The following is a 22023-nucleotide window of genomic DNA, read 5'->3' as shown; positions in this document are numbered from 1 at the left end:
TGACATGCAGGGTGGCTGTGGCATGTGTTGTAGGGTGGGAGTTTGTGGATGAGGATTTACGTCCTTTTAAAATAATGTTTCAACCAGTCAGTTTAAGTAGGTCTCTCTCTCAGAGAAGGATAATTCCATGTATGGATTGGAAAGGGAAAGAAGTTCCTGTTTTGCTTTTACTGATCTGATTTTACTACCCAATAATTTTTGTGGAGAGAATGTTTCAAGTTGTCCTTTCTTTCCTCCCCTTCTTTTGTAGCTAGCACAGTTTGAAAAGACACTTATGCATTTTACAAATATTCATTTTATTCTTAAATTAATTCACTGGGCATGTGCAAATTAAAGGACAATTACAATGTGTGACTTTCGCGAAACACGTATTAAATCTCAGAATTCAGTTAGTCACATTTCTGTTTCCTCTTTAAATTCACGACACAAATAATGTTGCTGCCAAATTTTACTTGGAACGTTCATGCTGCTTTTTCTTCCTATGAATGAAAAGAAATATATAGAAAGAAAAAATTGTATTAACGTCAGCAAAGATATTATGATGCAGTGTAAATTAGACTGACATAAACAGCACATGTTGCACTTGACAATCATGGAAAATAATTTTTTTAAATACAAGAGCACTGCATTATTGACACAATGTATATGGTTTTTAGTCCAGTTTATCAATGTTATCATATTCGGATTGATGATGTCAAGTTATGCAGTTTATGCTTTCATGGAGTAGAGAAATGTGGGGTGGGTTTGCATAAAAATCATGAAATTGTAAATTATAAAATAACTATTCAAGTCATTATAAGAGCCTCAATAATTCTGATGTGGTCGTTAAATGAAGCTATTGACCATATCAAAATTGTAGGACAAACGGAACAATGTTTTTCTGGTGTATTTAAGGTTTTACCTGATGGAAGCAAGTTAAGCATTCAGATGAAACACCAAAAATAAACATGAGGGAATCCACATGCAAACTCTGATTCCCACGTGTTATTTTGCAAAATGTTAAACCCCTTCCAGGCGTGCAAGTTCCCTGCTTTGTCCCCTTCCCGCCAAGGATTCAAGGGGACAACAGCTTGTGGTGTATAAAGGCTGCAGTTTTATTACAAGTAACATGGATCATACATCTTGCAACTTACTGGTTTGTCATTCGCGACTCATGTTTTACTTATTACATATCACTCTGAATATTGTCCACTGTTTTTCCTTCTATTTCTTTCTGACAGCACTACACCTGGGCGATGGCCCCCTTTTGCAGGTGTCTCAGGTTCTATGGGTTCTATTCTTCCCTTGCTACCGACCTCGTGGGCGGCCGTCAGACCCAGCCCAGGCCACAGGCGCCGTTCTGCTTCCCTGGACCCTTGCTGGCCACTTGCCGGCTCCCAGTGCCCCTGCCGTATGGCATCCCAAGGACACTGCCTGAGCGGCTCTTCTATCTAGGTTACTCTTTTCTCTGGGTCCTCTTTTTGTGCTGCCTCCGCCACGCCCTCATCCACTGTTCTTATAGCTGCGACACCTGTATTCAGGGCCGGCTCTAGGGCTGTGCGATCGGTGCCACTGCACCGGACGCTGACCTGTGAAGAGGGCGCAAGGTTCATTTTAAAAGCTCCAGATGCCACGTTCCTCGTTGCAGCAATTTTCAAGCATCATTAAAAATGTCACTATAACTCCGGTGATTAATGTTGTTCTTGGAGAGAGACCGGGGCTTTGTCTGGTGAAAGTTTTACCTCATCATAGCAAGAATGTTAATATGCCTGCTGCAAAGAACGTCTCCCATTCTAATCACAAAGTGCATACACTATAAATAGGTCAAGGGGTTGTCGCTTTTTTCAGATAGATCCTTTTGTTACTTGCAGTTTAAAAGTTAAAATCCTAATATATAGCAGTGAGCTATTAACTGCCATCAAAGAGCTCATGCAAACTGCAAGAAATATATTACAGCTACATGTTTTTTGGCCCAGTCTTTCCTTATCCTAATATTGCAAAAAGGGTTCATTTGGGTAGATATCAATTCTTATTATTAGAGAAAACCCCTAACAATAATGTGACATTTAAAATTCAGAATTTGTGCTTTTCCAGGCCAAGGACTTTTAAATTATACTGCCTACCAGTATGGATGACATGTGACTCCTACACATTAGGTAACCTTAAACTGGTATGAGGTGTGCTATAAAAATAAATGAATCTAAGAGACATTGGTTATGGAGACTTGGGGGGCATTGTCAAATGGTGGTATTGAGGGAATCCGTGGTGAGGTGATCCTTGGGGGGGCGCATATGGCGCCACCAGTACTGAAGCCGACCCAGCCTTTATTCTCATGGTGTAGGTGGGTTCCAAGACGATGAGGAGAGGTCCAATTGTGGTAAGGTCGGCCCCTGCCGCCTTTTGATCCTCTTGGTCGCCCCGCCCTTCTCCATGTTATTGGGCGGTTCATACTTTCAAAAGGCGCACCCAAACTTTATGCATCTTTTTCGCTGGCTTTCGCCGTTCCACTCCGGTGGTCCAGCTGCCATTAAGGGTTCCCCGCGTGCCCTTATGTGTTCCGGCTTCACCTCCCCCAGCCCGCGTCACAATCCCTTCCAGGCGTGCGAGTTCCCCCATCCGTCTTGGCCATACCCTGCTTCATCACACTCCCGCCAAGCATTCAAGGGGACAACAATTTGTGGTGCATAAAGGAGTTTGACAAAGTGGATCATCAAACGCTGTGGAGAAAGCTCTACCATCTTGGTATACCACACCACCTTTTGGGTCTCATTATAGAATTACCTACAGACACTTGGTGCCAAGTTCTGATCGGAGGTTCGCTGGGGCTATCTTGTGAGATCAAAACATATAATGGGCTTAAGCAGGGTTGCCTTATTGCCCCTCTTTTGTTTTCTTTGTATATATCTGATCTCCCTGGTGTGTTGAACTCAGTGAAGGGGATGCCCCAGAATTGGTACAAGGTCCATTGGTTCTTTATTATACGCAGATTATGTGGCAATCTTTGATCTAACGCCCATTGGTCTGCAACATTGTCTGGTTGCCCTAACTAAATATGCAGAAGACCACTTCTTGTAAATTAACATTGCCAAAAGCAAAATTTTGGTTTTCCGCAAGAAAGGGCTTTGAATAAAGAGGGGGTATAAGTGGTTGTTGGGGCTCGAAGAACTGGAACTGGTTGATTCGTATTTATATTTGGGGACGGTTATCTCAAAAAATGGGCGTGATCTAGAGCATATGAAACTTTGTGTTAGTAAAGCTGCCTCCCAGCCTGGAGCTTTAAATAGACTTTATAAAACTTGATGGAGACGCCTCTTTAATGATGTTCTGTCAGTATTTAAGGTTAAAATTCCCCCTATATTAACATACGCTGCTGAAGTACTGGATATGAATCATTGGCTCTCCTCTGATAAGGCTGAACGCCGAATCCTCTGCCAAATATGTAATTTAAATTCTTTGGCCACCCCACACATATCATGTCTGGAATTTAGTCTAATATCTTCATATATTTCATCCTCAGCAGCGGTCCTGAGGTGGGGTAAATCCCTTTGCTGGGGGGACAAGGGCACTCTTAGGGCGGCCTTGAGAATAGAAATGTTTGATAAATTGAAAAAACAAATCAACTTTCTTCAGGTCTTTCGCACAAGCAAATGATTTGTTTGGGCTTAGTTTAAATATTGATTCCCCTGTGCCAAAGCCGGCACTGAAGTTGTTTATAAAAAAGTTTGCAACCTCTCTTAGCATGGCTAGAGACATTGCTTTAAGTCAGCCCAAGTCCTGCAATGAGGTGGTCTGTGGGAGTGCTTTGGGGGACAGACCACAGCTTTATTTAACTTGGAACCTTCCACACAGGGTTAGAAGGTTGATACTTTTATTGAGAACTAACTTGGTGCCCCTAAACGAAGTTAGAAGTATATGGGACAAAATACCAAGAGAGGAGAGAATTTGTGAAATGTGTTCTCTACAAATCCAAGATCTTAATCACGTGCTATTTGTGTGCACAGAACTAAAAAGGGCTAGGCTTATGTTTTTAAGATCATCATTTATTTTAAGTTTAATATCCATTCTGCTCAGGAGGCCTGATCATTTGTTTTGTCCCGACCAAATGAAATGGTTTTCTATGGGATATACATCAATTTTTTTTAAACGTTTCTGGCTATTTATTAGGGAATTTTTCAATCTGTTTTGCATGTTGTAAGCATTTGTTGGTTGGATATTGAAGTATTATGAATTGTACATAAAGTATGGCTTTTTTAATCACTTGATGCACTCTTGAAGAATTTTGTATTGTATGTCGTTTTTTATCTATTCGTGTATTTTTGTGGACCTCCATATCAAAATAAAATAAACATTGAATTGGTGTATTACAAAAAACATGGATAAAACATCTTCAAACTTACTGGTTGGTCACTTGTGACCCATGTTTGCTTATTACACATCACTCTGAATATTGTTATGTTCTTTTATACTTAATTTGTAGAGCGCACATACACCAGCTTGGTTTCTTGGTGCTACTCTGGAAGATATTAAGTGATACGTTACTCTTATGCCTGTCTAAATAGCCATGTTTTTAGGAGTTTGTGAAAGGTCATGAGGTCTGTGCAGGATCTAATCTCTAGAGGCAGGGAGTTCCAATATCTGGGACCTAGTGTGGAAAACCTTGTCCCACTAAAGCATTTCCTTTTAAAGGGAGGTGTTATCAGGAGGTGCATATGAGCAGATCTCAGGTTGCGGTCCGGAGTGTACCTGTCGATCAGACTATTGATGAATTTAGGGTTTCTGCCATTCAGAGATTTAAAGATAATGCATCCCACCTTGAAGGCACATCTCTGGGGTGTAGGGAGCCAGTGTAACTTCTTCAGGAGGGGAGAGACGCGTTGGTGTCTGTTTTCCTGAAGAATCAATCTGGCCGCCTGGTTCTGTACCAGTTGGAGACGATGGGTGAGATAGCCGGGATGCCAAAGTATAAAGAATTGGCGTAGTCGATGTGGGATATTACCATGGCACGTACTGCCTGTATTTTTGCTTCCTGTGTAAGAAACCTGCTGATTTTCTTTATTTTTCTTAGTTGGAAGAAGCAAGTTGAGATTACGGATCCTATTTGAGTTTTCATGGTAAGATCGGTATTAATTATGATGCCCAGACTCTGTGGCCCAGACTAGATGGGCGACCCTGGGTTACATGGTCGCGAAGCGCGACATTGCGCAACTCTGGGGCGCATCCCGACCTCCTGACGTTTCGGTGTGGGAGGACAACATGGACTGGTCCATGTTCCGAGAGAAGACAGTCTTCGTGGCTAGGGGCAGGCCAGGGGCGTGGACGAAAATCTGGGGTCAATGGAATGCATACCGTGGAGAAATTTGTACCCCTCCCTTGGTTGCCACCTCCGATGTTACCCTGTCTCCTTAGGCCGACGTTCCCGAAATTTTTTACTCAGTTCTAGGATTTTCCTGTCCTCCCTGCTCCCCCCCCCCCCTCACGGCCTTACCGAATCTCATTGATTTACGTCTGTTCTCCTGTTTAGTGACCTTCCCCTCTGCTATTTGGGCTGACTTGATTACTGCACTCGCCTTGTTTTTGTGTTTGTTATTTTCATGTTTTATATAGAAAATTGTTGTATCCTGTCCTATGTCTGGAGCAATTTCATTCGATGATTTGGCCTGGCCTCGGAAATGCTTGTTTATTTCGTGTGTCGTGCTATGTGACTTAGCGGCCAGCCCGTGTGGTTGTGGGCCCATCTTTGTATTTTTTTTATGATTGCTCAATAAAAAATTTTAACCACAAAAAAAAAAAAAAAAAATTATGACGCCCAGGGTATTGGCAAGTGTGGAAGGAGTGCGACGCTGTCTCAGCTCTTTAGGCCAGAAATGGGAGCTCCAGGGGTTCTGTGAGCCTCCCATGAGAGTCACTTCCGTTTTATCTGGGTTTAATTTCAGATGATTGCTGTTCATCCAGTCAAGGATGAACAGCATCGTCATATGGAATTTGTGAATGGTGGACGGGGAGTTATTGATGGGGAGTACTAGTTGGAAATCATCGGCGTAGTTGAATGTTTGAACATTCCTTTCTTTCAGTGCGTGGATCAGGGGAAGGAGGTATAGATTGAATAGGTGAGGGGAAAGTGAGGATCCCTGGGGGACACCACATGTAGGTTTAATGTTGGGGGTCGTGAAATGGCCAAGGCGGACTGCTTGAGATCGATTTGTTAGAAAGGATCTGGTCCATTCGAGGGCTGGTACTTGGATTCCCGCATCCCTGACATGGTCAATCAAGATATTATGGTCGACCGTGTCAAAGGCAGCAGAGAGATCCAGCAGCACCAGGGCTTGCGAGGAGCCTCTATCTGCCTTCTCTCGCAGGCTATCCAATACTGACAGCATCACTGATTCTGTAGAGTGAGTCGGGCAGAAGCCTGCTTGGTGTGCATCCAGATAATCGGACTGCTCCAGAAAGGCAAATTGGCTTTTGGCTACATGGGCTTCGAGTACTTTGGCCAGATAAGGGAGCAGTGAGATAGGTCGGTAATTGGTTAGGATTTTTGGGTCTGCTCCTGGCTTTTTTAGGAGGGGGATGACAGAGGCCTCCTTAAAGGTATCCGGTACATAGCCCTGGGATAGTGACTCGTTTAGGAGCGTCATGGCTAGGCTTGGGCAAGCTGTAAAGGCTTCCCTTAGGATCCAAGGGGGACAGCACTCCCTGGGAGATCCAGATTTTACTTTTGTCAGTAGGTCTGTAAATGTTTCTTGATTTATTACTGGAATCTGTTCCAGCCTGTGTGAGTTCTTGGGTTTCAGGGACATGCAGGACTCAAGCATATGGGGATACTTGCTTTTATGGTTTTGATTGATGAAGAAGTTGTTCAAGGAGTCGCATAGGGATTGCGACGGTGTGAATTTCAATGTCACTCTGTCAGGGTTGGATAGTTTGTTAATTATAATAAAGATGTCTTTTGATCGGTTTGTGGAAGTGATGATTTTGGACGAGAAATATTCGGCCTTTGTAGCCAGTATAGTTTTTTTGTAAGTTCTACCTGTTTCAAGGTAAGTGCTTTTGTCATCATTCAAGTATTTACTTCTCCACTTTCTTTCAGCTTGACGTAGAGCAAGTTTTAATTTCTTTAAGTCAAAGAAAAACCATTTCTGGGCTTCATGGCGGCGTGCAAGATATATTTTCCTAAGTGGGGCATGTTTATTGGTGGCTGTCAGAAGCCAGTCTGATATGTTTTTCTCACACTGATCAATGGAGGATTGAATAATGGGAGTTGTGTTGGTCAATGTCTCAAAAAAAATTGACATTTGTCAATAGTGCTCCAGCTCCTAAATCAGGGGTCTCCAAACCGGTCCTGGAGGGCCGGATCCATGCCAGATTTTTTGGATATCCCCATTGGGATACATGTAGTTATTTTAAAAATCTGGCATGGATCCGGCCCTCCAGGACCGGTTTAGAGACCCCTGTCCTAAATGATCCAGGATCAGGTAATAATGTTATAGGTCGGGTAGTATTATTTATGGAGAATTTGATGAGATAGTGGTTGGACCATATACAGGGTGTGACATCTGGATTGGTCAAGGTCAGGTTGGTAGACCATACCTGGTCTAGTGTATGCCCTTTGATGTGTGTGGCGGTGGAGATATGCTAACTGAGGTTAAGCCCCGCAAGTAAGTCTGTTAGTTCGGCTGACTGAGGTCCACTTGCTGGGTCATTGGCCCAGTAATTGAAGTCGCCAATCATCAGTACTTTTGCATGATTTGTTATGAGGTGTGTCATCTGTTTACTGAAATATTGTGGGAACTGTGGCATGCTCTGTGGTGGTCTATAGAGCAGCACACAGACCAATAGGGCAAAGTCAGATTCTAGTTTAATCACTAGGTTGTCTACTTGTGGTAAGTCGAGGGGAGTAAGTGCTGTAAATTAAAAATCTTGGTGTACTATAGCTGCCACCCCCCCCCCCCCCATTTTTCCTTGAGGGCGGTTGGCTTGGAGGATATAGAATTCGCTAGGTAGTGCGGCTAGAATATCAGGGGCGGAATCCTGTGTTAGCCAGGTTTCGGTTAGTAGTAGGTCATCAACAGGTTGTGTATGTCTAGTTGGTGTTTAATCATGGAGCGGGTGTTTAGATAGATGACCAATAGGGCCTTATCCTTGTTTATGACCTGAGGATCAGTGCATTTAGTAGGGTGCATAAGGTGACAACATTTGGGAAAGGAGGGTATTTTTTCCATTATCCCGTTCCTGCTTATCCTAGTGTAAATAAGACGGTTTACAGATAGCTCGGTTGAGTGGAGCATTTTTAGTTTGGTCGCAGACTAGGTTGTGATTTGGGCATAGTGACTTGCCCGTTGCCCAGGTCGGCCGTGGATGGGCACAGACGGGCTTGCCTTTGGCCCACCTTCGGTGCGTCCGCTGTGCTCCCGCACTGCTACCGGCATTAATAGCCTTGGTCAGCCTTGGCTCCTCCGCCTCTTCTTTGATTGGCGCTCAGTGGCGTGTCTATCAGGATGTGAGTTGGGCCAATGTCACAGTGATTTTTGGCACGGTAAGATTCAATTCAATTCAATTCTAAGAGTGCATCAATTATTTACAGTTTGTGAGCAGAATTCAATGATATTTTAAAACAAACAAGCGTCAGTTGCGGTTACCACAGGCAGCAGCACCTTTCCCAGAGTGATCTCTCCCACGCTGCTACCGGCATTAGTAGCCGTAGTCAGCCTTGGCTCCTCCCCCCTCTTCTCTGATTGGCACTCAGCAGCGTATCTTTCTTTCTTTCTTTATTATCTTTATTTCGACTGCTTTAGCCATAAAAGATACATACATAAAAACACAAGTCGTATCATTTTACACATATAACGCTAAAAATAATTAAAAAACGTATCCATAGGTTACAGAATTCATTATAAACATCCTCGAGGGTAATACGTACATAGATGCATAAAACACCGAGACTTAATCACAATTAACATCTAGTAATAGGAGGAGAGATCATACACCATCATCGTATAAGCAAGTATAACATACAAAAGCCAAAAAATTTAACAAAAATTTTGACTGCTCAAAGTAATTGACCAGTCTTCCTGCGAGCAAAGTAAACAGAATAAAGAAATCTACTAATGCTAAATACAATGAATTGGGAAGTGTTAGTTTTAATAATTCTATATGCCATAGTACAAGATCTTATTCCTAAAAGGTTACACAGGGGTTTGATCCACCTTTTTCTTGCTTTGATGTATGCTTGGCAAAAAAACAGTATATGGACCTCGTCCTCCGTGTGGGAACCTGAGCACATTGTACACTTTCCCTGTGTAGGGTTGACCCCTTCCGATTTTCTCTTGGACCAACGTTCCACGTTAGAGTTTATCATGAGATTCCCATACCTGAACTTCAAGAATAAAGACTTCGCGAGGGGAGGCTGTATCTCATCTAGGTTAGTCTTTGAAGCCTAAAAAATTTGGGTTAGGGAGCCAATTCTATTGCCATTTACTAATTGATTAGTTATGAAGGACCAGAAGGCTCGTTTCACCATAGATTTTGCATAATGCGGTTGCCTTTCCGGACACTCCCAAAGCTGAGGCAGGCCCAGGATTGAAAACCATTTTTTAATGTGTTTGAGCCATACAACAGAATGTAAAGAATCTAGGCCCAATATCTCCTGAAGGCCTTTCCTATAATCGATCAGTTCAGGAATAGACCATATTCTTACCCAAAACATTAGTGGTCTAATAATTGTGTAGTTATCAGTTCTTTTGAGGTTCAAGTCAAATTGAAGAGGAGTCAGAGGTGTACTGGTAGGGACCCTTACAATTGATCTCATAAATTTATTATCCAGGCCATAAAAGCTATCCCTTGCCCAAGGCCCCCATATCTCAGCCCCATAAAGGGCAGCAGACTGAATTTTAAATTTAAAAAGCTCAAGCGCGGGAGTCACACATTTACTTGAACTGGTGTTAAGTTTGCTAATAATTGGCTTAGCATTATGGGCATAAGACACCTTACTTTTCTCAATTTGGGCCTTCCATGTTAAGTTTGAATCTAGCACCACCCCCAGATAAGAAAAGTTATCAACTATTTCTAGTACTTGGCCGTCCAGACTTAAGGTCCCCCTATCCGGCCTGCAGGGATTTAGTGCCATACCCTTAGTTTTCTTAACTTTTATCTCTAATCCTTTCTTCACGCAGTACACACTAAAAGAGTTCAAGAGCGCCTGGAGACCTTTCTTAGTTTGGGATATCAAGATGGTATCGTCCACGAAAAGTAACGCAGGCACCCTTTCCCCATTATGTTTTGGTGAATCACTTGTACAACTGTTCAAATGATCAGGGATATCGTTAACAAATAATGAAAATAAGGTGGGGGCCAAAACGCATCCTTGGCGTATGCCACGCTCTATGGGGATATTACGCGTCAATTCCCCTTTTGGACCCCACCTGATGTTGGCATAATTCCCAGCATGCAACTCGACTATTTGAGCCAGGAGACACCCTGGCAATCCAACTTCACTTAAAGACCTCCAGAGCAATTTGCGAGGAACAAGGTCAAATGCCGCGCTCAGATCTACGAAGGCGACATACAAGTGACCCTTCCTAATGAGTACATATTTCCAATATATACAACAAAATCTGAAGACCTGATCTATGGTACTGACCTTGCCCCTGAACCCGGCTTGGAGTTTGGTAAGTATTGCTTTTTCCTCAAGCCAATCATTTATCCGAAATAGTAGATGCTTGGAATAGAGTTTTTGCAAGATGTCCATCAAACTAATCGGTTGATAGTTTGATGGAACAAACCTGCTGCCCTTTTTTAATATTAATACAACTTCTGCAGCACGCCAACTATCTGGAAACTGACAATTGCTAGATAAGGCATTAAACAAGTGATTTATATATGGGGCCCAGACTTCAATCTCATGTTTATACAGGTCACCTGGTATTTTATCGGGACCAGGAGCTTTACTACTTTTCAATTCGGCGATTGCCCTTTTCGTTTCGCCAATTGAAAAATCAAGACACTCAATCGGGGGTGGGGACCATGGAGTCTCATCAGATCCACTATCGTATTGTTTATAAAGAGATGTGAAGTGCGTCACCCAAGTCAATTCGTCTAGAAAGACGTCCCTCACAGCTCTACCTGCATGGGACCCATTGGCTACCAGCCTCCAAAACCCAACATTGTCCTTAGATTTGGCGGCAGCCAGCATATCCGCCCAGTTTGACTCTTCCCATGTTTTTTTTGAGGTCCTTTGGATGTGCTTGTATGTCTCCCTGGCAACTTTAACATCTTCCTTCGTTTTGTTTTTTATTGCAAACAGGAGCTCCCTCTTGGCCGATCTACATGAGTGGTCATACCATAAATTACCATGACACCCAATCCTTACATTTTGTTGCTTTTTTTTGGGCATTTTTGTCAGACATATTTTTAAATCTTGAAAAAATATCGTATGTATTGCAATAAATTGATCATAATAATTGGGTGAAAAAAAGTATTCATCTATGGACCCAAAGGTTGTATCGAAAAGTGAATATACAGTTGCAAGTGCATTTCCGTGTGCCAGTACATGTGACCATTTCAATGCACATCTGTTATTACTAACATGTAGTGGAGAAGCGTGGCTCAGTGGTTAGAGGCGGCAGACCCGGAAGCTGAGATCGGCCGTGGACCAGGGTTCGATTCCCCGCCTCGGCGGGTCTCGGGCTCATAAATTCCACGGACTCGATAATTCTCGTTCCGGTGCCTACTCAACTCACGGGGTCACACTCTGCGACTCTGGGCAATAGCATGCTTAATCTCCACTACGGCCCCTCGCGGCGGGATGCCTGGCTTTCACCTTGTGGATACCCTGCCGGGGTATCTCACAGGGTAATACCAGGACGGGTTCCCTAAGCAAGCGCTTAGATACCGTGTCGGTGATTTGCGCTATTTAAATACATGTACATGTACCACATCACACGAAATGGGGTTAGGAACCTCGGTGGCAGATAATAAAGAGGGTTCACTAAACAGGTTTACATCGATGGACAATTCCAGTGGATAATGGTCACTCTCACCCCTATTTACCACCACGAGATCGACCATGTGGTGCCAAATACTCAATGAAACAAATATAAAATCCAAGTTGCTTGTGATATCGGACCTTACAAAAGTGGGTTGTTTTGAAAGGTCAGAGGGAAGGCGACCGTTGCATGCCCTGAGACTATGATCAACCGTTAGCCTCACCAATTGCACGACCAGAGCCGAACAATTGACGAAGTTTGTAGTCTCAAGCTGAGGAATGTTATTCGCTTGGTCTTCGTCCTCAAAGACATCCACAAGCCCTAAGACGGGTTCAAAGTTACAGTTTATGTCACCACCCAAGATTACTGCAACATCACCAACCACCCTTTTCAGAAAACTATCCAGAATTTCAAGAGTGGGAGAATCTTTGGAGTGTGCTATGGGTCTGTTATAAACATTAATTATGTAACATTCTACCCCATTCATATTTATGAGTTTTAGGGCTAGGATGTCAGATGAACCTGCTTCTGCTACTTTGATCTTAATCTTCAATGTAATTTTGACCCATATAATGAGACCCCCCCGAAGGTCTACCCCTATTTGACTGAACAGCCTCAATGCCAAATGTTTTATACCCTATCCTATGAGGTATGTCTATAGCCCATGTTTCTTGCAAGAGACAAAAGTCGCTAGAATCAATATATTCAGCCCACTCAGGGTCCCTCAGGTTTTTGTTTACCCCCGCAATGTTCCAGGAGGTTAAAAGCAATGATGGTTTTACCCCTCTACCAGGACAAATTGGCTTTGCAGTGTCCAATATCAGAGCCACTGGTCCTGGCACAGTATCATGCAACGTGGCATCTACAGAGTGCAGTTCTAATCGGGGAGCCAAAACCACTGCACCATTAACGGCTCCATCACCCAAGCAAACCTCTTCGTTCCCAGGATTCATCGGGCTTGCTGCTAGAATGTACTTCTTAGCTAGGTCATCCCCATTATTTCGGTGGTCATTACCCCCTCTCCCTTTGCCCGTATTACCTTACTATTATCATGTTTGGTGGAAGTATTCTCATCACAAAGTAAGTGATGAGTGCCATAGAAATTAGTAGTACAGTTTGACGAGGTTGTGAGTCAATCAACTCCATCTAAGCAGCTGAACCTATTATAGGTAGGGACTCCATTCCACACATTATGATAACCTTGCCTACCCAATTCAGTACCACGCCTAGGATGTTGATTAATCGTGGTCCAGTTCCCCCCATGGTTGGTACGCCTCAGTGGGGGATAAAAGAATGTTAGGGGTCTAGCTTCAATAGAGGATGTGCCTGCATAAGTATTCCATGTGCATATGTGTTGGGCAGTGTGGGGTTCCTCGAATGAAACAACAATACAGTCGCCCAAAATTGATTTATTTATGGGACCAATCCAGGGCACCCTTCTTACCATAAGAATTCTGCTTTTCATATGTTTTGGAACAGGCTTGTTTTCATTTAACCAATAGATTACCTTGTTTTTCAAGGATAAAAATGTTTCCTCATGTTGATTGTCTAGCTCAGGGACCCCAGTAAGTACAACTACAAAAGGACTTGCATCGGGCGGAAGATCTATAAATCCTCCCCTTAGGTTGTTTCTAGCATAAGATGTATGGTAGTTGTGATTGTGAGCTTTATTTGCCGAGGTTCTCTGGGCCGAGGACACATTTAAAGCAGGTACGGTGTGTGCAGGAGAATGAGTATTGACAACACTTGCTATTTGAGTATTCATGTTTGATACAGAACCCTTCCAGATCGGTTTGTTTGCGGGTTTTCCTTTAGATGGAACCATGGGGGTTGCAACAGAAGTATGAACGGCACTCACAATCTGATTATTTACATTTGGCACGTCCTTCTTAGAAAGTTGTTTATTAGAGGGATTTATTTCCAGTGGTACCAGGGGCGTAGGGGCCAGTGTATTGCTAGCAACTACGTCGGAGCTCTGTAGCTCACTGCCACTTGAATTTAAACTTAGACTGGACAGAGTGATTATACTTTTCTCAACCTCAAGGAGCTGGTTTTCAATGCAAGTTAACCTAACTTCCAGCGGCCTGAGAAGTTTCTTTAATGTCTCCCACACAATTTTCAAAAATTCTTCTTTGCCCCCTCTAAATCTACCACAGATGTGGCGATCTTCTCATCCCCAATAACAGGGTGCACGTCTATTTTATCTACATTCGACGCTTCCATTTTATCACTGTTGTTAAACAATTGCATAGTAGAAAGCGTCTGATGAGATTGCTACTTAAGCTCCCTTGTGGCTTAGTCCCCCCTGTAAAACACTGACTTTTAGCCACTTTAGCCTTTTTCCTAGCATACACTGACATTACTTGGCGTTTTCTCTTTTGTATTGGCTTTACCTTGTTTTCACCCAGAATACTCTTGGTCTCTTCGTTCCCTTTGACATCCTACGACAATATATCCACTTTAGGAGAGTTTTCAAATAGATTACTGTTGACTGTTTGTTGGGTTGGGTCGAATAAAGCATCAGCAGAAATAACAATTTCCTTAGGAACGGAATGCACTTCTGCCAATAAAATAATGGGTGTAGGGCCAGTGGGACGCTCTGGAGTTTTAGCTGAAGCAATACTACCTAAAGAAGATTTTTTACCCAGTGCAAGATCTGAGGACAGTCTTCTAACTGCCTCCAGCTCCAAGGACACTCTATGCTGAAGTTTATTAATCTCAATGTCAATGTTTGTATTAGTCCTTGTGATGAAGTCGTCCAGAGTCCCTGTAGCCTTTTTTTCGCATTTTTAGCAGCCCTGTTTCGGGTTTCACGCGAAGTCATCGTTTAACAAAGGCCCAGTACTAGAATATGCGATGAGTGCTATTACCGAAGCTATGTAGTACAACCAAACAGCCAAGAGGGGTGGCCCGGTCCGGTCTTGCTCGGTCTGTAACGGGCCAGAACGGGCCCGCCCTTGTCCCGGGCTTCTCCCGCGCGCTCCCGCGCAGCGGGGCTAGATGGTTGTATTTAAGTGACGGATGTGAGAGGGGCGGAGCATGCAGGGAGAGCGGCCCAGATGCTTCCAATTGGGTCTGGCGGGCGCTCCTGGGACTTGGAGCCCTGCGCCCGCACTCGCTCGCAGCCCTGCACGAGCACCCACAGTCCCTGCCTCTGGGAGAGGTCGCTGTGCTTCAGATGCGGTCTTCGCCAGTGATGACGAAATGGGATGAGCCCACACACGAAGCGGGACCCGCGAAGTGGGTTCCGCAAGCAGTAACTTAAAAGGGCGGTGAAAAGATTCTGCAACGCTGTGCCACAAAGCAAGTAAAAAGTGTCCCATTTAGTATCCAGGAGCAGGGGATCTTAAAGCCAGTTGGTGGGGCGGAGCATGCAGGAAGAGCGGCCCAGGTGCTTCCAATTGGGTCTGGCGGGCGCTCCTGGGACTTGGAGTCCTGCGCCCGCACTCGCTCGCAGCCCTGCACGCGCACCCACAGTCCCTGCCTCTGGGAGAGGTCACTGTGCTTCAGATGCGGTCTTCGCCAGTGATGATGAAATGGGATGAGCCCACACACGAAGCGGGACCCGCGAAGCGGGTTCCGCAAGCAGTAACTTAAAAGGGCGGTGAAAAGATTCTGCAACGCTGTGCCACAAAGCAAGTAAAAAGTGTCCCAACTAGTATCCAGGAGCAGGGGATCTTAAAGCCAGTTGGTGGGGCAGAGCATGCAGGGAGAGCGGCCCAGGTGCTTCCAATTGGGTCTGGCGGGCGCTCCTGGGACTTGGAGTCCTGCGCCTGCACTCGCTCGCAGCCCTGCACGAGCACCCACAGTCCCTGCCTCTGGGAGAGGTCGCTGTGCTTCAGATGCGGTCTTCACCAGTGATGACTAAATGGGATGAGCCCACACACGAAGCGGGACCAGCGAAGCGGGTTCCACAAGCAGTAACTTAAAAGGGCGGTGAAAAGATTCTGCAACGCTGTGCCACAAAGCAAGTAAAAAGTGTCCCATTTAGTATCCAGGAGCAGGGGATCTTAAAGCCAGTTGGTGGGGCGGAGCATGCAGGAAGAGCGGCCCAGGTGCTTCCAATTGGGTCTGGCGGGCGCTCCTGGGACTTGGAGTCCTGCGCCCGCACTCGCTCGCAGCCCTGCACGCGCACCCACAGTCCCTGCCTCTGGGAGAGGTCACTGTGCTTCAGATGCGGTCTTCGCCAGTGATGATGAAATGGGATGAGCCCACACACGAAGCGGGACCCGCGAAGCGGGTTCCGCAAGCAGTAACTTAAAAGGGCGGTGAAAAGATTCTGCAACGCTGTGCCACAAAGCAAGTAAAAAGTGTCCCAACTAGTATCCAGGAGCAGGGGATCTTAAAGCCAGTTGGTGGGGCAGAGCATGCAGGGAGAGCGGCCCAGGTGCTTCCAATTGGGTCTGGCGGGCGCTCCTGGGACTTGGAGTCCTGCGCCTGCACTCGCTCGCAGCCCTGCACGAGCACCCACAGTCCCTGCCTCTGGGAGAGGTCGCTGTGCTTCAGATGCGGTCTTCACCAGTGATGACTAAATGGGATGAGCCCACACACGAAGCGGGACCAGCGAAGCGGGTTCCACAAGCAGTAACTTAAAAGGGCGGTGAAAAGATTCTGCAACGCTGTGCCACAAAGCAAGTAAAAAGTGTCCCTGTATCTACCAGGAAGTGAGTCGGGCCAGTGTCACGGTGATTTTTGGCATGGTAAGATTCAATTCAATTCAAGTCTAAAAGTGCATCAATTATTTACAGTTGGTGAGCAGAATTCAATGATATTTTAAAACAAACAAAGCATCAGTCGCGGTTACTACAGACAGCGGCACCTTTCCCAGAATGAAAGCTCCCGCGCTGCTACCGGCATTAGTAGCCATGCCTTGGCTCCACCCACCTCTTCTCTGATTGGCGCTCAGCTGCGTGTCTACCAGGAAGTGAGTCGGGCCAAAGTCACAGTGATTTTTGGCGCGGTAAAATTAAATTCAATTCAATTCTAATAGTGCATCAATTATTTACAGTTTGTGAGCAGAATTCAATTTTAAAACAAACAAGTGTCAGTCGCAGTTACCACCGGCAGCGTCCACTGGTTTTCCCTCTATTGCTTTCTGACAGCACTACCCCTGGGTGATGGCCCTCTTTTGCAGGTGTCTCAGGTTCTGTGGGTTCTAGGCTTCCCTTGCTACCAACCTCGTGGGCGGCCGTCACACCCAGCCTGGGCTGCAAGTGCCGTTCCACTTCCATGGACCCTTGCTGACCACTCGCCTGTTCCCAGTGCCCCTACCATGTGGCATCCCAAAGGCGCTGCCTGAGCAGCTCTTCTATTCTGGCTGTCATTGTGTGCTGTCACCTGCTCCCCGTGTCCCTGTCGTGAGGCAACCCAAGGACACCGTTTGAGCAGCTCTTCTTCCTCGGTTACTCTTTGGGTGAGTCATGGATTCACCTGATTCCGTTGCCCCGGTACTTTTGTTTCACTAACTGCCCCTGCCTCCCATAATGTCAATCAATATACAGATCTCCTGTATTAATGAAACAGCCATGGGGGGGCTAACTGAATTCCGCCGACCAGAGCACTCCAATCAGATAAGGTTGAACCTTGTGCATTGTGACTACTGCGTGAGAGGTCCGTAGGAGAATGAACTAGCCTCTCGTATCCACTATTGTATACTCTGTCTGTTGAAAGGTGCACTTGTGCCATCGTTTAGGGTTGCCCGTCAAGTCGTCCCGGTGAGTCTTTGGTGACCCTTGTGGCTGGATGAAAAATTTCCTCTTTTATGTGGATGCTCAACATTAAATCGGTTAATACTGGTGCGGGTGCCCAGCAGACATTTTGCATAACTTCCCACTGATTCCGCCCCTGTGCTATCTAGTGCATCTGATATGCCCTGCTCAGGCGGTGGTGGGTCACTATAACTGTGCCCATTTCAGGAGCATGGGCGCCCTATGTACCCTCCTACCAGCTTGACTAGCCCCAATTGAATCATTGTGTTTCCTGTTCGGTTGCATGGGTCGGGATGAGAGTATGAAGACCCATGTATTCCTTTAAATGCCATGTTCCAAGCATCACATAACGTACTATTGTGCTTGTTGCCAGTTGTGTGAGATTCTACTGCTTGCTCACAGCAAGGAGAAGCGGTGGAATTTAGGCTCACGAATGCCCAGTTGCTTGTCACTTCATACCAGAGTGGGTGGCAGAGCCCCTCATAGTACCCCAACCCTACCTCAATATCATCATACCTCTGTGTTTCAAGTGCACAGGCATTGTTATGAAAGACAGCCGGTCGCAAGTACGGGCATCTGAAAACACGAACTCAGAACTATCACGTTGGACCATGGTTCCTACCCTAATTATTCCTTTCTGTGGCATTAGGATAAGGAAAGACTGGGGAAATCATAACACTTAGTTCTGTACTTGCTAAAGACCATACCCTTGAGCCACCACTGCTGGCCTGGTATTGCTTTGGATGATTTTGGTTAGCTGTCCCCCCTTTCTTCTGTTTTCACTCCAGGGCCCTTCTGGGCATCATATCACTTGCCGTAAAACCTTTCCACTTTTCCTTCATACCTTTGAAATTCAGTGGCATAACCAATCTGTCATAGGCCCGGCCTATAGAATGAGCAAAGATAAATTATTCCTCGCGTACCTTGTAACCACAACCTCTAGCTCTCTGTGTGGTTAAAATCCAGATATGATGATAGCGAGATCTGCATGAAACCAGCATACGAGTTCTGTTTTCGATAGACTAGTGCTGTGGTCATCCTCCTTGTGCGTCTCTACCTACACAAGGTTCACAAGCCTTCCCCAATTTGTAATCTACCTTTGTTCTCCTGGTGATTTGAGTAGCCACTAGACCCCCCCCTCTCCTCTCCCTCCCCCCAGGCTGTGTTGTTTCTCACCCACCAGCTGTCTTCTGCACCCTCAAGTCTGTTCCCCAGCATCCTCCATTTTTGCAAGTGCCCTGGTAATGTGGCGTGCTGCCAGGACTAATTTCTTGCAGGGCTAAATCTGTGACATCCATGTTCCTATATATAAAACGAAATTGCCAATTTCCACTACGTCTAATTGGCAGTGTCTGTTCTAACCCAGTATGTTTATCAGACAGTAGAACTGTTAAAAGGAATTACAGCAGTTGCATTTCTACAAATTATATGCTGCCTCATGCAAAAGAGCAGAAGACCTCTGGCTTATGTAGTCTCCATTTTCTAGACATGCTGCAGCTAGTTTGGATTAAAGAGACCTATTTTATAGATGCTGGCTTAATTTCGACATCACACCTGGGGTGCACATGCTGTTTACAGTAATAAATTAAACGCTGCCTATGGATGGGAAACGGTTTTATGATGATTGCAGTGTCCCTTGTACAATGTATTTAAAAGGAAACAATTTGATTGAGGGGAAAAATCAACACTGACCAGGGCTGGCTCCCCAGGAACTGTGGTGTGAAGTCTTTCAAGGATGGGGGCACTGAGATGCCTCATATAATTGCCTGTTCTCCGTTGACATCAATAAAGAGGAGCCAACTGTATGGAAATCCAAACTGATGCTAGTCACATAGTGCAAACCGGCTGCTTTTAATAATGTTTCCTATGTGACACTGTGGGCCCATTCAGGGACAGCATCTTACCATCATGATTTCTAGCCAGCTCAGTAGCTTATATATTTTTTAAGAGCACTGCCCAGGTGAATCCCCGTCGCTCGCCACTTGCTTCGTCCATGACTCCTCGGTAGGACCCAGTGTCGGCCCCCGGGGGAAACAAAAGTCGTAGACTAGTCTTTTTTAAGAGCACTGCCCAGGGGAATCCCCGTCGGTCGCCACTCGCCTCGTTCATGACTCCTTGGTAGGACCCAGTATCGGCCCCCGGGGGAAACAAAGTCGCAGACTAATCTTCCTCCAGGGATCTTTGTGCGGCCGGAAGGACAAGGTGGGGTGGGGTGGGAGTTCGAAGGGGTGGGATTGGGGGCAGACCAGCGCTGAGTATAAAGGTGCTGGGGTGGGAGGTTCCAGCCTATTTCCCAGCACCTCTCACCACTAGGATTGGGAAATTAGGAGTTTTAGGTAAATTGATTGAGGAATGGGTAGGTGTAGGTGGTAGGCCCCATTTTTGTTGGCATCCAGTACATGTGTGGAGTCCTACTGCAGAGGATGGCCTGTGCTGATTATGACGCAGTGAGCGTCCTGGGAAGGGCGGGCCGGGCAGATTTACCCAGTCCTGGCGTGTTAGCATAGTCTAGCCAATGCGGTCCACGTCAGCTGGAGTTGCTGCTGCGATCGCAGCATGTATTGATGAGCCGATGATGTCGGAGAGACCCCCTTGGCCCAGGGGGCCGGGCACGTCCAGAGGGAAGTGGGGAGGGCAGGAGGTAGAGCCTGCCCGCACACCTGACAGACATTGCAGTACCAGGTGAGGGGGGGGCGGGCTGCAGCGCAAGGCAGACGTAGCGTCTGTGGGAAGTGATGATGAGAGGGGAGGGAGTGGGGGTCTGAGGAGGATGCCAGCATGCTGTTAGACCTGACTACTGGGCCCAAAACGGCTGCAGGGGACAAGACAGCTCCAACAGGGCAGACCCAGCTAAAAAGAAGGCGTAGACTGCAGGTCTGCAGGGGGAGGCTCACGTGGGACCTTTGTGCTCCAGGGACCAGGGCAAAGTGGGGGCTGAGCTAAGGGGTGTGGGGATGAATTGCCTCCGAGTTTGCCACGGTGGGCAGGGCACTCTTTAGAGGACAGGATCAAGGAGCAAAGGCGACTGATCCAGGTGACAGAGGACAGGTGTGCTGCCACGTGTGAGGCCAGGGACCGGGCGGGCTGGGGAGGCTTGTAGGGCAAAGTGGGGGGGAGGGGGTTCAGGGGGCCTGAGTTTGCTGCAGGATATCGAATCGTCGAGAGGTCAATGGGTATGGGTCCCTGTCGAATGGTAGGTAGGTGGGGGATTAGGAACAGCCTGCACGGCGGTGAGGCCCGGTGGTGCTGAGGACCCCTCAGGTTGGAGCAGTATGGGGGGGCTTACCCAGCAGCATCAGCTGGGAGGGGGAAGGGAGGGCCATTGGGGCACAATACGGCTCCAGCCCGTCGGTCAGAAGTAGCAGGGGGTCCGTGGCGGCCAACCTGTTGCAGTGGGAGCGCGTTAAACAGAAAGGCGCAGCGAGGAACGTGAGCACAGGGCGTGAGCAAAAGAGAGAGTGCTTGAGCAAGCCAAGAACGTGACAGAGTTGGTGTTGGATTATGAGGATGAAAGTGATGAATGGGAGGATGGCTAGTTGTGTGAGGAGGAAGAAGGGGACAGGATCTTGCCAGGGGTCTCTGGTGGGGCAAACAAAAAAATTGGTGTCTTGCAGGAAAAGGTGACCAAAGGGAAGGCAGTGCACTAGCGGAAGACCGGTGGCCGAGTCAGTGACATGGGAACACAAGAAGGACCCTCAGGTACGGGGGACTGATGGTCGGCCTGGGGGGAGGCGAGGGTGGGTGCGAAAGGGAAATCCTGCCGGTCTGTAGGTGTGAGGAACGGGAAGATACGGGACGGGGGCCTCCAGGTAGAGGCTGAGTCGGTCCAGCAAACCAATGAGACGGGTGGGGGGCAGGTGCGTTTGTTGGGGACGGGAGCTCAGACTGTCAATGTAGTGGGGACCGGGGTCCAGACGGACGCACCGGTGGGGACGGACGACAAGGAGGATGAAGCGGGTGATAAGCACCAGAAGAAGCTCAATTACATGGGGTTAGCGATGCCTCTGGGTTCCCATCTCATAGAAAAAACCAGGGACAGGATATGGAAACAAGAATATGTCGATGTTTTTAAATTACTACATCAGGAATTACAGGCCAAAGAGGAGGAATGGGAACTGACGAGACGGCCGAGGGTTCCCATTACGATGGAAAATTGGACTTTAGCGTTTCTAATTTTCACCAGCATATACTACGAAAAATATCTTGACAGAGTGATAGCATTACTAAAATACATGGACATAATCAGAAAGGCTCAGATGCACTTCGGTGGCTCAGCGTGTCTGACTTACAACGAAGAGTTTCGGCGCGAGTTAGCATCAACCCCAACAAGTCTTGGCGTGAGGTGGATCAGGAGT

General features: G+C 46.4%; 1 protein-coding gene across 2 annotated transcripts in view; it reads right to left on the bottom strand.

The window, feature by feature from the left end:
- Positions 1–272: 272 nt before the first annotated feature.
- The window catches only part of CXCL13 (C-X-C motif chemokine ligand 13), a 247952-nt gene continuing 226201 nt past the window's right edge, over positions 273–22023 (bottom strand). For both annotated transcript variants that reach the window (XM_078677538.1, XM_078677537.1), the window contains exon 4: positions 273–479. In XM_078677538.1, the coding sequence (XP_078533664.1) occupies positions 449–479 (31 nt within the window). In that variant the 3' untranslated portion in view covers positions 273–448. The remainder of the gene's footprint in view (positions 480–22023) is intronic.

The sequence above is a fragment of the Lissotriton helveticus genome, chromosome 2_1, assembly GCF_964261635.1.
Source record: "Lissotriton helveticus chromosome 2_1, aLisHel1.1, whole genome shotgun sequence".
Taxonomy (NCBI): Eukaryota; Metazoa; Chordata; class Amphibia; order Caudata; family Salamandridae; genus Lissotriton; species Lissotriton helveticus.
This window is presented reverse-complemented; position numbering and strand designations above follow the sequence as displayed.